General features: G+C 46.6%; 1 protein-coding gene across 1 annotated transcript; it reads right to left on the bottom strand.

Annotated features, from left to right (window-relative positions):
• Positions 1-614: 614 nt before the first annotated feature.
• Positions 615-1,329, bottom strand: LOC119359057 (antifungal protein ginkbilobin-like protein). The gene has a single exon (XM_037625401.1). The coding sequence runs from the start codon at positions 1,243-1,245 to the stop codon at positions 823-825; it is 423 nt and encodes a 140-aa protein (XP_037481298.1). The 5' UTR covers positions 1,246-1,329; the 3' UTR covers positions 615-822.
• Positions 1,330-14,343: the final 13,014 nt, after the last annotated feature.

The raw sequence follows: 14,343 nt of genomic DNA, 5'->3' as shown, positions 1-14,343 counted from the left end.
TTTTGAGTTTGTTTAGGGTTTATGTCCTGCTCAGGAAGGGGAGGCGATGTCGGCTCCCTTAAGATGAAACAAGGTTCTCGCTGCCTAGTTCCTGTTCTGGTGGTGCGTCTAGTGTCGTCGATGGGTGTGGACGTGTGTCTTCGGCGGATCTTGCGAGATTTGATCGATGTTTTTCTTCAGTGGATCTATATGGATTCGGTATTTGTTCGTCTACATTTGTGTGTCTACAGGTTGGATCCTTTTGATCTATGCTTCTCTTTATCAGCGATGGTTGCTATTCTGCTTCATTGGTCCTTTGGGGTCTTAGCATGACAAATTCCTGACTATCTACTACAGTAAGGTTTGTCTGGCTTTGGTGAGGGAGGGGCAATGATGACGGCATGCCTTCGGCTCGTCACTAGGTGATCTATGAAGCTAAATGTAATTTATGTTGCTTTTAGTGTTCTTGTACTACCATGTTGTTTGACGAATAGATCTTAAGTTCTTTCTGAAAACAAACATTTGTTAGGGGAGGATGGTGACTTAGTCGTACTGTTTTGCATCCCATCTTTGTTGGTCCTTTAGTGTAGCCGGCTCATAAAATTGTTTGGGCCTTGCCTTACATATTTAGAGGCTGGGAGGAGATAATATTTTTTTGACAAGAAAAAAACACAATACAGATTGGGACACAAGCACTAGAACACATGTGGGCAGAACCAAACGGAACACCACATGTTTCACCGTAGAATCTTAAACCGAATCGGCAGCCCAAACCAGCCAAACCACACACACCTACGCGGACGTGCCAACACAGGGAGAGGACGCCGGCCGTCCCGGCGGTAGCTAATCCACGAAGGCGTACTGCTCGTACCGCACGCTGCAATCCACGAGCACGGCCCTCGCGCCGACGGCGTGGCCGCAGGTGGCGTTCATCTGGCTGACGGCGGAGCCGAGGCAGCTCGCGCAGTCCGCGCCCGACAGGCCGGCGCGGCACGCGGCGTGGCCGTAGGCGAACGCGTTCGGGTACGGGGATATGCTGTAGGCGTCGCGGGCGCGGGACTGCGGCGTGGCGGCCAGCAGGTCGGCCAGCACGTAGGCGAGGCTCTCGGCGAAGGGGTCGCCGGCGCCGTACACCGCGCCGTTGCAGAGCACGGAGAGCGGTGCCGTGTTGGGCGCGCCGCTGGCGGTGTGCGGGCAGGAGGAGAGGAGGTGCAGCAGCGCGAGGGGGAGGAAGAGGAGCCGGTGGGCTCTGGGTGAGGACGCCATGGCGCCTCCGATCTTGGGCAACGGGTGTAGTAGGGGTGTGTGGTTGTTGCCTTGTTGGTGGCGTTGTGAGCTTTGGAAACAACGCTATCTATGAGTGGGAAGATAGGACGGACAGGCTGAGGCCGGCCGGCCGATGGTCGTTTTCGCGGAGACTGCTCGTCCGCTTGTTTGTATGCTTGTCTGCTTGCACGACGATGTGAGCGATGCATGTGATGTGCCATGTGCCTCCGTATTAGGGCAACTCCAACGCTCAAACGGAACCGAATTTAATCTGTTTTTTGTTCATTTGGATCGGCCGTAACGCGGAGTCTGGCTTCATCTGCGTTTTGCTAACCAGCGCTCAACTGGCCGACGCATTTTGTCCGTGATCTGTATGCCATATTTGAAAATTATTTTTGCATATAAATCTTGACATTGCCAAAAGTTTAAATCAAATAAATTTTACATCGCAATAATAAATATTTTACAATCGAATAAAAATCTCATAGCTTTCAAACCAAATAAAATTTAAACTTTCACAAATAAATTCAAAGAGAAAGAGCAATACATCTGTTGGTTGCAAGGCTCTTGCCACAACCCATACCTTATCAAACTACTCACACATGGATATCATGAAGGTAAATTAATTGATAATATGCCTTACAATGGATGTCGTGTGTTATACATGATTACAAGTATGACTAGAGGATGATGAACTATGGTAAAGATGGAGATGGTGGCTATGGAGATAGAAAATGGCGGCGGTTAGGGTTGATGAAGATGGGATGACGATGACTCTGTTCTGTGGCTCCTCTCATGGTTGTTCTGTTAACATTTCGGTCTCGACCCCTTTATAAAATTTGTTCAGGTGGGCGAGAGGCATCGGTTTCCATGCCATACGGCTCATGCAAGTGGTCGCGGTCGCATGATACACCGTCTTTTACTCTCTTTCTTTTGGTTGCGCCTCCACTTGATTTCTTCTATCTCCTGCTTTACTCTCATGTCGTGACTTGATTTCATCTTTAAACAGCCCATTTCATGTGGAAACAAAATAAAAAAGGATTTTTTGGAACCTTATGCATTCATTAGTCATTAGTGGCAATATCAGAGCGAATATCTCGGTTTTAATGAAATATATCAATTTAAACTAAGAGTAGAGGAGTGTAAAATGACACTCATCATTGTCCATGGTGGCGGTAAAGTATACAACCTCTGTAGAGCGTAAAAATCTATTTGAATAGCCGAGCCCCCGATAGTGGGCACCGTTCGTATTAAGTCACACTATTTGATCATATCCATGAATAAAGGAAACTAAGAGGGAAGAGTTGGAATGGTTAATGCTAGAAAGAGCCGACTTGATCACGAGGTGGTCATGAGAAGTAAACCGGACGATCGCGGATCATGCCAGGAGATGGTCCATGGGACCTTAAACGAACAAGCCATGTTTACTTCATTATAGTTGATTTGTTTTACTTACTATATATCTATTACTTTAACCTGTTTCATGTTGAACTGTCATGTTCTTGCTTGCTTTCTTGCTTCTGGACCATTTGTGAGTTTGTGAGTACATTCAAAGTACTAACATGGCTTATCATGCCAGATGCTGGAGATGCCGTAGCTGGATACCTCGAGGATCACGAGTACGCGAACTAGGATGTGTCTCAACAGTGTCCCTTTGGATTGGAGTCCTGCCATCGTCATGCTATTCTGTTGTGTAATACCCCTTAAGCTACGAGTAGATCGAGGTCGAGTGGTTCGAGGAATAATGTGTATATACAATATTACCGCATGAGTAGTGCCCCCTTGACTCGCAAGAGTATTGTAAGATAAGACTTTGTCCCCCGAGTATTTCAAGAAATTGTGGTTTTATTCTGTATCAAGTTGTACCGTGTTTCAGAAGACATTGATCCCTGGGCTCAACATGGGGCGACCGGTTTGTTGTGCTGGGTGCCACACTCAGGACATTGGTCTCTCGATGATATATTATGGAGTTCGTTGACACCCCCCTAAAACCCCCGAAAAGGTGTCGGTTATCTGATGAGGCGAATGTTTTTTTAGTCATAGGAAAACCACACTCTTAAGTGGGGTTGATGTGATTGCGTAAGCTTGGGGATCATGCAAAACTCATACTCAACCATCGCCATGTTTACTTCAAATACTGGTTAAAACCCTAGCCAAAACGGTCTGTTGCTAGGACCCCCGGGCCCTTGGGGTCCATAAAAACTCTCTAGATAACATGGGTCACCAAGCCATCGGGTGCCCGAGGTCTCCCTCCACCTCTTGGCTATCTCAATGGACGGGTCGGATTCTTAGGTTCTTCAACCCCCCGGGTCTACGGGGTAGAGATTTTACTCTAGATAGCCTGGATCCTCGTCTCGACCCCAGGGTCCCATAGGTATATGGTTTTGTCTCTGGTGGCCATTTAGCCCGTGTCCACGGGGTGGCAATGGTCAGATTTGGTCTGGAGGTATATATACTTACCCATATTCGATCTCTAGTCATAATCCTACATCTGAGCTTCTCCACCATTGACAAACCTTAAAGCTCGATTGATCTTCATCCCTCCACTCAAACTCTACTAAACTTTGAGGATGGAAAGATATTCACATGATTTACACTTGGACCTAACCAATTTAATATCTCCATATTTTTTCATCGTTAAACTTATTTCTTAGAGATCTAGGACTCCTAGATGGTAGGAGTCAAAGACTGGAAGCTTCCTTGTATGTTTTGTGCTCAAAAGAGTTTGTGAAGATTCGATGGTCGCCTTCGAGACCAACCACAAGCGATTTGTGGCTAATCCATTGGACAGAAGTTAAGGCCCCGTTCGCTTCACAGGTTTCCAAAACTTTCCAAAGGAATTCTCAATTCCACAGGTTATTTTTTTCTTTGATGCGTTCGTTTCAAAGGAACTAGCTACAGTATACCCGAGGAAAGGCTCGCCAGTAGTGTCGATTTCATAGGAATCTTTGCATCCACCCTGACCACTTTTTCTGGGCGGAAGCCCGAGGCAGCCATAGGAAAGGTGAATAAAATATACTATACCAAAGCATGCTGTGAGATGTGAGAGAAGAAGAACTAGCTGAAATGAATATAAAATATTCTAATAGCTACCGCTAGTGTGTGATTAGCAGTGGGACTTCCTGCGCTCTTTCTTCGTCCACCGAACGCACAGTCTCGTTCATTTCCTTTGTTTTCAATTCCTTGGTGTTGTACTTGAACTCATTCCCTATTCCTGCACATTTTTACATTCCTATGGCTTAGAACCCTTTAAAGAGAACGGGGTCTAAAGGGAGATAAGAGTGAACTATTTGGTGGCGTTCGAGAGCTTTGTCTTTTGCACCTCTCCAACGTGTAGATTAGCACCCCCTAAAGAAATGTGAACTTGGGGATACATCCACATCTTTAACTTTTGTGGTTTGTCCAATCCTACACCTTTGTTTTTGTTGGTTGCTTACTAGCTTGTTTGCTCTTGCTTACTTAGTGTATTAACTTGCTCGCCATATAAACTTTTTCCACCATAGATTGCATATCTAGAGAACTTACGTTATCAGCACATCCCTAACGTTCGAAGTTAAGATTTAAAAAAAAATAGTTTCCCATTCACCCTCTCCCCTTAATTGACCTCTTCAATCCTTTCACACATATATCAGGGAGCGACAATACATCGCCTGATCGCAATGAGCAACCATCCATGGACCTCCCCAATTAAACAGCAGGGTGGGGACATGATCTCAGCCAGTTTCTGGGGAGATTTTTTTTAGTTTTCTTCTGTTTTTATCTTTAAATTTGGTGTGGAAGTATATATACTTACTCATATTCGACCTCTAGTCATAATTCTACATCTGAGCTTCTCCACCATTGACAAACCTTAAAGCTCGATTGATCTTCATCCCTCCACTCAAACTCTACTAAACTTTGAGGATGGAAAGAGATTCACACGATTTACACTTGGACCTAACCAATTTAATATCTCCATAATTTACACTTGTTGCTTAGAGATTTAGGACTCCTAGGCAGTAGGAGTCAAAGACTGGAAGCTTCCTTGTGTGTTTTGTGCTCCAAGGAGTTTGTGAACATTCGGTGGTTGCCTTCAAGACCAACCACAAGCAATTTGTGGCTAATCCGTTGGACATAAGTTAAAGGGAGATAAGAGTGAACTATTTGGTGGCGTTCGGGAGTTTTGTCTTCTGCACCTCTCCAACCTCTCTAACGTGTAGATTAGCACTCCCCAAAGAAATGTGAGCTGGGGATACATCCACATCTTTAACTTTTGTGGTTTATCCATTCCTACATCTTTGCTTTTGTTGTTTGCTTGCTAGCTTGTTTGCTCTTGCTTACCTAGTGTATTTACTTGCTTGCCATATAGATTTTTCCCACCATAGAATGCATATATAGAGAACTTACTTTATCAGCACATCTCTAACGTTGGAAGTTAAGATTAAATAATTGTAGTTTCCTATTCACCCCCTCCCATTAATTGACCTCTTCAATCGTTTCACACATATAGCAAGGAGCAACAATACATCGCCTGATCGCAATGAGCAACCATCCATGGACCTCCCCAATTAAACAGCAGGGTGGGGACATGGTCTCAGGCAGTTTTTGGGAAGATTATTTGTTTTTTAGTTTTCTTCTATGTGTTTTCTTCCTTTTTTCATCTTTAAAAATTCGTAAACACTTTTTAAATATTTGTGAATATTTCTTTAAATTATAAATATTTTTGAAAAATGTTAACATTTTTTAGTTCATAGTTTTTACAAAAAAGAAAATTTTAAAGTTAACATTTCATAAAATTCACATAGTTTTGTAAAATCCACAAACACTTTTCTTTTTGTCGTATTACGTTTTTAAAATCTCCCAAAAAATACTGGCAGTCTGTTTTCCTTAGAGCCAATTTTTCCTCGTGAAATTAGCACACATCTTTGGTACATCGTGGATTAGGACTGGTGATGCTCAGTTCTTGCAGTAGAGCTTTAGCCTTGGCATCCTCCGCATATCCATCCACGATGGACTCCAACCAGCGAGGGCAGCAGAGGGAAATAACAAACAATTCATTCTCGGAAGGTTGTCGAGATGGTGCATCTGCTGCGGTGTTATCTTTGCCCTTCCGATAAACCAACTTATATTGCAGGACCATAAGTTTCACAAAAGCTTTTTGCTGCATCACACTTGTCAATTTCTGATCAGACAGGTGCACTAAACTTCGGCGATCGGCGACAATAGTGAATGGAGCAGTTTGTAGATAGGCACACCACTTGTCTATTGCAAGAAGGATAGCGAGGCATTCCTTTTCATATGTGGACATTGTTTGAGCAGTGGGTCCTAGAGCCTTACTAAGATAGGCAATTGGATGGCCACGCTGCATAAGAACGGCCCCAACTCCACGCTTTCTAGCGTCAATTTTCATAGTAAACGAAGCTATGAAATCCAACAAGGCTAACACACGTGCTTCCAACATATGTTGTGTTAGATGATCAAAAGCTTCTTCTTCGCTCAAAATCCACAGAAAGACATTGTTCTTCTTGAGTAAGTCCGAGAGCACCCGACTGATGAGACCATAATATTGGATGAATATGTGATAATGCCCTCCCGCTTGGACGCCATGGACAGCTCGATGGTGGTGGAGGTGAGCATATGTCCAATTTGGTGGTGATCTCCGTGAGGCGCGCAACATTCACTTGCCCTACTTCCGCGGTCATCGTGTTCGCTTTCACGGCAGTGGTCAACAGGCCCTACAGCTCCGCGAGCGTGAGTTCAACACTCGCCATGTGGTCGCTGAGGTTAGGCTTGCCCGATTTCACGTTTGCAACTCATTGCGGGATCTGATTCAAGAGGGTTTGGGGTGGAGATCGGGAACATTCCCCGGGATCGAACTGCGCTGATACCACTTGCTCACGCACAGGCAGTTGGATCCAGTCCAGCGATATTACAGAGGATTTTTATGTCTCTGTTTGGAGAAAGGGGAATGTTTGGAGAAAGGGGAAGAACAACGAGTAGGTCAGAAGAAGATACATTATGGACTCTGTGTTAGAGTTTATGTGTAATACGTTTGTAATCTCAACTAAACCCCTCTTTCTCTCTCTCTTATCCCATATCACATCTAACCACCGAATCCTAGAGATCGGTAGGTTTCCAACTTGTACTCCAAGCTTGGCCTTGCGCCCTGATCAATATAAATCCAACACGGCTCCCTTACGAGGGAGTAGAAACGCTTCCTGACATGGTATACAGAGCCAACCTCTTCCCATCTATCTAGCCAGAAAAGCTTCTCCTTCAATCACCACCACCAGATCACGATCACCACACCACCATGTCCTCCTCGGCCACCAACGCCATCAACCTTGGTGCTCCACCAGCCGAGAAACTCACCAGAACCAACTATATCCTATGGAGGACCCAGGTCATGCCGGGACTGCGAGGAGCGCAAGTCACCGGTCTCCTGGATGGATCCGACGCTGCGCCACCGAAGACAGTGCAGCAGCAGCAGGCGGACAAGACCACGGCAGAGGAGCCAAACCCTCTGTATGCGCAATGGGTCTCGAAGGACCAGCAGGTCCTGAGTTATCTCCTGAATTCTCTGTCAAAAGAGATTCTCGCCCAAGTCACGAGTAAGGAGACAACTTTTGATCTTTGGACTGCTATCACCACTATTTTTGCCTCGCAGTCCCAATCTCGCATCACAAACTTGTGGATTGCCATCACCAACACTAAGAAGGGATCCATATCGAGCACCTCCTAGATCGCCAAGATGAAGAACCTGGCGGATGAGCTTGCCGCGGCGGGTCGCCCTGTCTCTGATCCAGAGATGGTCGACTACGTGCTTGCGGGTCTCGACAGAGACTATGATGCTGTTGTGGCGGCTATCGGCGTAGTTAAGTCGACGATCTTAGTTGACGATCTCTTCGCCCAGATCGCGGCGTTCGATCAGCGGGTGGAGATGCTAGGCAATGGCATCGATGCTGGCTTTAACTCCTCAGCGAACATGGCATACAGGGGACGCGGGCGCGGCTACAACAGGGGGCGTGGTCGCGGCTACAGCAGAGGTCGTGGCCGAGGCAGGCGCTCCTCCCCGAGTCCATCTGGCGGCAACGGCGGCGGCGGCGGTGGCCGCGGCGGCCCACAGCAACAATGGCAGCAGCGGGTTCGTGATTATCCGGAGTGTCAGATCTGTCACATGCACCATCTAGGGAGCGCCCGTGACTGCTGGCACAGGTATGACGAAGATGAGCCTGAGGATAAGGGGGCCAACATGGTCACCGATTCCTACGGCGTTGACACGAACTGGTATGCGGACACCGGCGCCACTCACCACATCACCGGAGAGCTGGACAAGCTGACCATCCGGGACAAGTATCACGGACATGATCAAGTGCACACCGCGAGTGGTTCTGGTATGCAAGTTCATCATGTTGGTCATTCAATTGTTAGAACCCCTAATAAAAATCTACATCTAAACAAAATCCTTCATGTTCCTGAAGCTTCAAAAAATCTTCTATCTGTTCATCGATTTACTCGTGATAACCATGTCCTCATTGAATTTTACCCTTATTTCTTTCTTGTCAAGGACTTGGCCACGAGGAGAATACTTCTTAGGGGCAGTTGTGTGGGAGGACTTTACCCACTCATATCTTCTTCTTCATCGTCATCGAATAAACAAGCTTTTGCGGCTATCAAGCCTTCATCATCAAAGTGGCATAGTAGATTAGGTCATCCTTCGTCAATTATAGTTAAACGTGTTCTTAGTGAAAATAAACTTCCTCACTCCCATGAAGTTAGTATTGAGTCAGTTTGTGATCCATGTCAACAAGCTAAAAGTCATCAGTTACCTTATCCCGTGTCTACTAGCATCTCCACTGCACCCCTACAACTTGTATTCTCAGATGTATGGGGACCAGCTCCCACTTCAGTTGGTAGATACTCATATTATGTAAGCTTCATTGATGATTTTAGCAAGTTTACTTGGATCTATCTTCTTAAGAAAAGATCTGAAGTGTTTCAAGTCTTCTCCAATTTTAAAAATCTGGTTGAGAGAAAACTGAACACTAAGATTATTGCTATGCAAACTGATTGGGGGGTGAATACAGGAAGTTGAATTCCTTTTTTCAGCAACTTGGCATTTCTCATCACGTTGCATGTCCACATGCACACCAACAGAATGGTTCTGCAGAGAGAAAACATCGTCATATTGTAGAAGTAGGTCTTGCCCTACTTGCCAATGCATCTATGCCACTCAAATTTTGGGATGAAGCATTCCTCACTGCCACATATCTCATCAACTTGCTCCCTAGCAAAGTCATTAATTTTGAAACACCCATCACACGTCTCTTTGCCACCACTCTAGATTATAAATCTCTTCGAGTGTTTGATTGTGCATGTTGGTCCAATCTACAACCATACAATACCCGCAAGCTTGCTTTCCGTTCCAAAAAATGTGTTTTTCCGGGGTATAGTCTTCTCCACAAAGGAGTCAAGTGTTTAGATGTCACCTCTGGCAGGGTTTATATATCACGAGACGTTGTTTTTGACAAATCTTTCTTTCCATTTGAGTCTCTTCATCCAAACGCCGGAGCTCGTCTAAAACAAGACATTCTTCTTCCTCCTCCTAATCTCCGGTCCTTTGATCAAGGGGGCGACAATTGTACTGACCATTATGGTTGTTCAACCAGTTCTGGTGTTGCATCTACTCATGTGCAGGTCCATGGTGAAAATACTAAAGAAAACGGAGTTGAAAATGATCAGAATCCAGCACAAAACAGAGGTATATTGCATGTGGAGGAAGAAGACGGAGCCGACGCTGAATACGAGGAAGATCCGCTCTAGCCTGCCACGCCAGTGCGACAGGATCCCTCGGGATCGATGCGGGGATCCGCCCTGGATTGCGCGCGCATGGCGGACCAGCAGCGAGCTGCCGCGTCATCAGGCATCGCGTCGGTCCCGCGTCCCATGCATGGGCAGGCGACAGCGACCGTGCAGCAGCCATCGGTCGGCTCGGGATCCAGCCCACGCGGGCGCGTGGAGCTGCATGCAGGATCTTCTACGGCAAGAGACTCTGCGGCAACTGGCTCCAGCAGTACAAGTGCAGCCATGCAGCAGGTTACAGAGTCTGGGATCGGATCTCCTACGCAAAGCAACGAATCAAGTGCATCTCCAGGATCTTCTGCGACAGAAACTCCCACGTCCTCTCCTGTGCAACAGCCTGCTCAGTCTCAACCGGTGGTGACATCACGTGTTACCACTCGCCTGCAGAAAGGTATAAAAAATCCAAAGGTTCGAACTGATGGTACAATACGATATGGCATGATGTGTATTGCAGGAGAACCAACAAAAGTAGAAGATGCACTTGGAGATGTGAGGTGGAAGCAGGTAATGGATGAGGAATACTCAGCACTTATGAGGAACAAGACATGGCATCTTGTACCTGCACAGAGAGGTAAAAATATTATTGATTGTAAGTGGGTGTACAGAATCAAAAATAAGGCAGATGGCTCAATTGACAGGTACAAGGCACGGTTAGTTGCAAAAGGCTTCAAACAACGGTATGGATTAGATTATGAGGATACATTTAGTCCTGTTGTCAAGGTTGCAACCATTAGGCTTGTGCTATCTATTGCTGTGTCCAGGGGATGGAGCTTGAGGCAGCTAGACGTTCAGAACGCGTTTTTGCATGGTGTTCTGGAAGAGGAGGTTTACATGAAACAACCACCTGGGTATGCAGATAAGAAAACACCTCATTATGTGTGCAAGCTTGACAAGGCACTTTATGGCCTAAAACAGGCCCCAAGAGCATGGTACTCAAGGTTAAGCTCTCAGCTGAGGTGTCTTGGTTTTGTTGCATCCAAAGCTGACACGTCACTCTTTATTTATAACAAGGCAAACACAGTCATATTTGTGCTGATATATGTTGATGATATTATAGTTGCAAGTTCTTCACAAGATGCCACTAATGCTTTTTTGCATGATTTGAGATCAAAGTTTGCCTTGAAGGATCTTGGTGATTTGCACTTTTTCTTAGGCATTGAAGTTAAGAAGATTCCAAATGATATAGTCCTGAACCAGGAAAAATATGCTACTGAACTTTTAGCTCGTATGGGAATGAAGGACTGTAAGCCTTCACCCACTCCATTGTCTTCTTCAGAAAAACTTTCAGCCTTTGAAGGTGAGCAAGTCAAAGAAGAAGAAAGCATAAGATATAGGAGTGCTGTAGGAGCTTTGCAATATCTGACACTTACAAGACCAGACATATCATTTGCAGTCAATAAGGTTTGTCAGTATTTGCATGCACCTACTTCTGCACACTGGACAGCTGTAAAAAGGATTGCCAGGTACATCAAACATACTGTGAGCCTTGGGTTACAATTTAGACGTTCTGGCTCTACTCTTGTGAGTGCTTTCTCTGATGCTGATTGGGCAGGATGTAGTGATGACAGAAGGTCAACTGGAGGTTTTGCTATATTCTTTGGTTCTAATCTTATATCTTGGAGTGCTAGGAAACAAGCTACAGTGTCAAGGTCAAGTATTGAGGCTGAGTACAAGTCACTGGCAAATGCAACCGTTGAGATTATCTGGGTTGAATCCTTGCTTAATGAGTTGGGTGTTAAACAACATCGTGTCTCATGTTTTTGGTGTGATAACTTGGGAGCCACCTATCTCTTTGCTAACCCAGTCTTTCATGGTCGAACTAAGCACATTGAAATTGACTTTCACTTTGTAAGAGAAAGAGTTGCAGAGAAGAAACTGGATATCAGATTCATTCCATCAAAAGATCAAGTGGCAGACGGGTTCACCAAGGCGTTGCCAGCTCGGCCATTTGAAGAGTTCAAGAGGAATATCAACCTAGGATAGTTGAGATTAAGGGAGGGCGTTAGAGTTTATGTGTAATACGTTTGTAATCTCAACTAAACCCCTCTTTCTCTCTCTCTTATCCCATATCACATCTAACCACCGAATCCTAGAGATCGGTAGGTTTCCAACTTGTACTCCAAGCTTGGCCTTGCGCCCTGATCAATATAAATCCAACGCGGCTCCCTTACGAGGGAGTAGAAACGCTTCCTGACACTCTGAAGATAATCGATGCCTTTTCCCCTGTTGACACGCCGGCCCATGGACGTCCGTATGTCTCTCTGTCGACGACGCCTGGTACCTAGTGTCGCTGTAGGGATCCTGAAGGGCGGCCCTCTAGGGGAGAAGGCTAAGCCCAACGTCGTGCCATCGCACCACCCATCCCCCACTACTGCTCTCTCAACTCCTCCTTCCAGCCAGCAGCAGCCGCCTCCCCCTTAGCGTCCCAGTCACTATTGGGCAGCGCTAGCTTGCTCCTACCGATGAGCGTTGCGGCTGTCGTACCGGCTGCACGCGACGCTGGATCCCTCGGCTTGGAACGGCGAGGTGGGACGTCGGCTGCATTGCTCCTCGACGCCACACCTTGGCGAGGTTTCGGTCCGCCGTCCGCCCGTCTTCTGCTACTACCTAGTGTGCACTTGATAATGAACCCCGCTGACCACATGGTGTGCACGCTCATTGGCGCCAATGTGTCCGCCTTCATGCTCCGTGCCTTAGATTTGGCGCAAGGTGAGGCCGGAGAAGGGGTGGAAGGCCGGGACGGTGAACCCTGCGGTGAAGAGGGGCTGTGGGTGGAGGGGCACCCTGGGGTTGGGCTGGGGCAGCAACAGCTTGCTGGCGTTGGTGGTGGATGGCGTCTATGGCAGACAGCGGAGAACCGTGCGGCGCGAGGTCGTGGTGCAGCCGATGTGCGAGAGAAGGAGGCAATAGAGGTGCTCTGATGTGCGAGGAGGAGGGGCGGACGCGGCGGCCTAGACTCGCCGGCCGGCGAGGGGCGCAGGAGCGAGCTGCTACTGCTCTCCGTGATGCACATGAGGTGCTCAATGTATTGCCAAAGAGACAGAGTAGGAGGAGGAGGAGGAGGAGGAAGAGCAAGTAAACAAGTCTACGTGGCACCTTTTTTTCTAATTCAGCCTGATAGATGGGCCCGACCGATTAGTGATGTCAGCAAAATACTTAGCATTCACCATCAGTGTTTTCTACCACTATCAATTTTTCAATGCGGTGAGAAGTGCACTAACTTCTAAAGTGTTGGTTTTTTTGCTAATCGCGTGGCAAATGTGGAGGTTACGTGATTTTTACTTGATTTCTTGAGATTGGAGAGCGAGTGCGCTGCGCTGAAAGAAAGAAGAAGATTCACCTCTTCTAATTCTAATTGTAATTGCTGGTCGTTATGTTAAGGAAAGGGAAGTGCATTTCGTGAGATAGAGTGTGAGGGCGCTGAAAGTAAGAATTGATTGAATCACAAACCATAGAAACAACTTGTCCTTTGTTTTATTCATTCATTCTTTTGTTCATACATCCATGGATACAAGTTGTGAGCTCTCTCTCTCTCTCTCATCACAAGATACTACTAGATTGTTGCTAGAACTGACAACATGGGTAGGGCGGAGCTCCGTACGTCTTGTTGGGCTCCCACCCGCCAGTTTTTCGATCCTTCTATAAAAAATATGCTGGGGGAGGGGGGCGCTCGCCCCTTTGTTTCGGGTTTTTTTAGAGTGGGGCCTGCAGGGGTCGATGTGGGTGTAGCGTACGTTGAGTTTACCCATCGCAAGTAGTTTGTCAATGACATCGCGTGTCTCCGCCATGGCGCTGAATGCAGCTCCGCTGAGCTCGAATTGTGGGTTGCCTTGCAGACAAGAGCCTCCGCGACACGTATCTTCTGGGAGGCCGGGTAGCAAGGGGAGTACTTGTCTGAGTCCCAGCAGCTAAGCTCCCAACAGGTGCTGCAGACTGCTCCGTCGGCGAATAGGTCGAGGGAGACGGTAGTCACTGACTCACCATGGAGCTTCATGCGGCATCCTTCACGGCGTCCATGTAACCACACTCGCCTGCTGAGAAAAAAATATAGTAACAAGTAGAAGAGTCAGTTTATTTAATCAGATTCGCCTCTTCACAATCAAATATTACCCAAATTATAAGTGCCACACATCAGGTGTGCGGCAGTCCTGCCCTGACGTTTTTCGAGGGCAATCCAGTCACGCAAGGATGGCAAATTCCTATAACATACGACAAGTTTCTTTCAAAAATAATGCTAAGCCCCAAAGTTACCATGCT

The sequence above is a fragment of the Triticum dicoccoides genome, chromosome 2A (assembly GCF_002162155.2).
Source record: "Triticum dicoccoides isolate Atlit2015 ecotype Zavitan chromosome 2A, WEW_v2.0, whole genome shotgun sequence".
NCBI lineage: Eukaryota > Viridiplantae > Streptophyta > Magnoliopsida > Poales > Poaceae > Triticum > Triticum dicoccoides.
This window is presented reverse-complemented; position numbering and strand designations above follow the sequence as displayed.

Bases quoted from the DNA above. Each gene is read 5' to 3' on its own strand.
- LOC119359057 (XM_037625401.1), bottom strand. From the start codon at position 1,245: ATGGCGTCCTCACCCAGAGCCCACCGGCTCCTCTTCCTCCCCCTCGCG.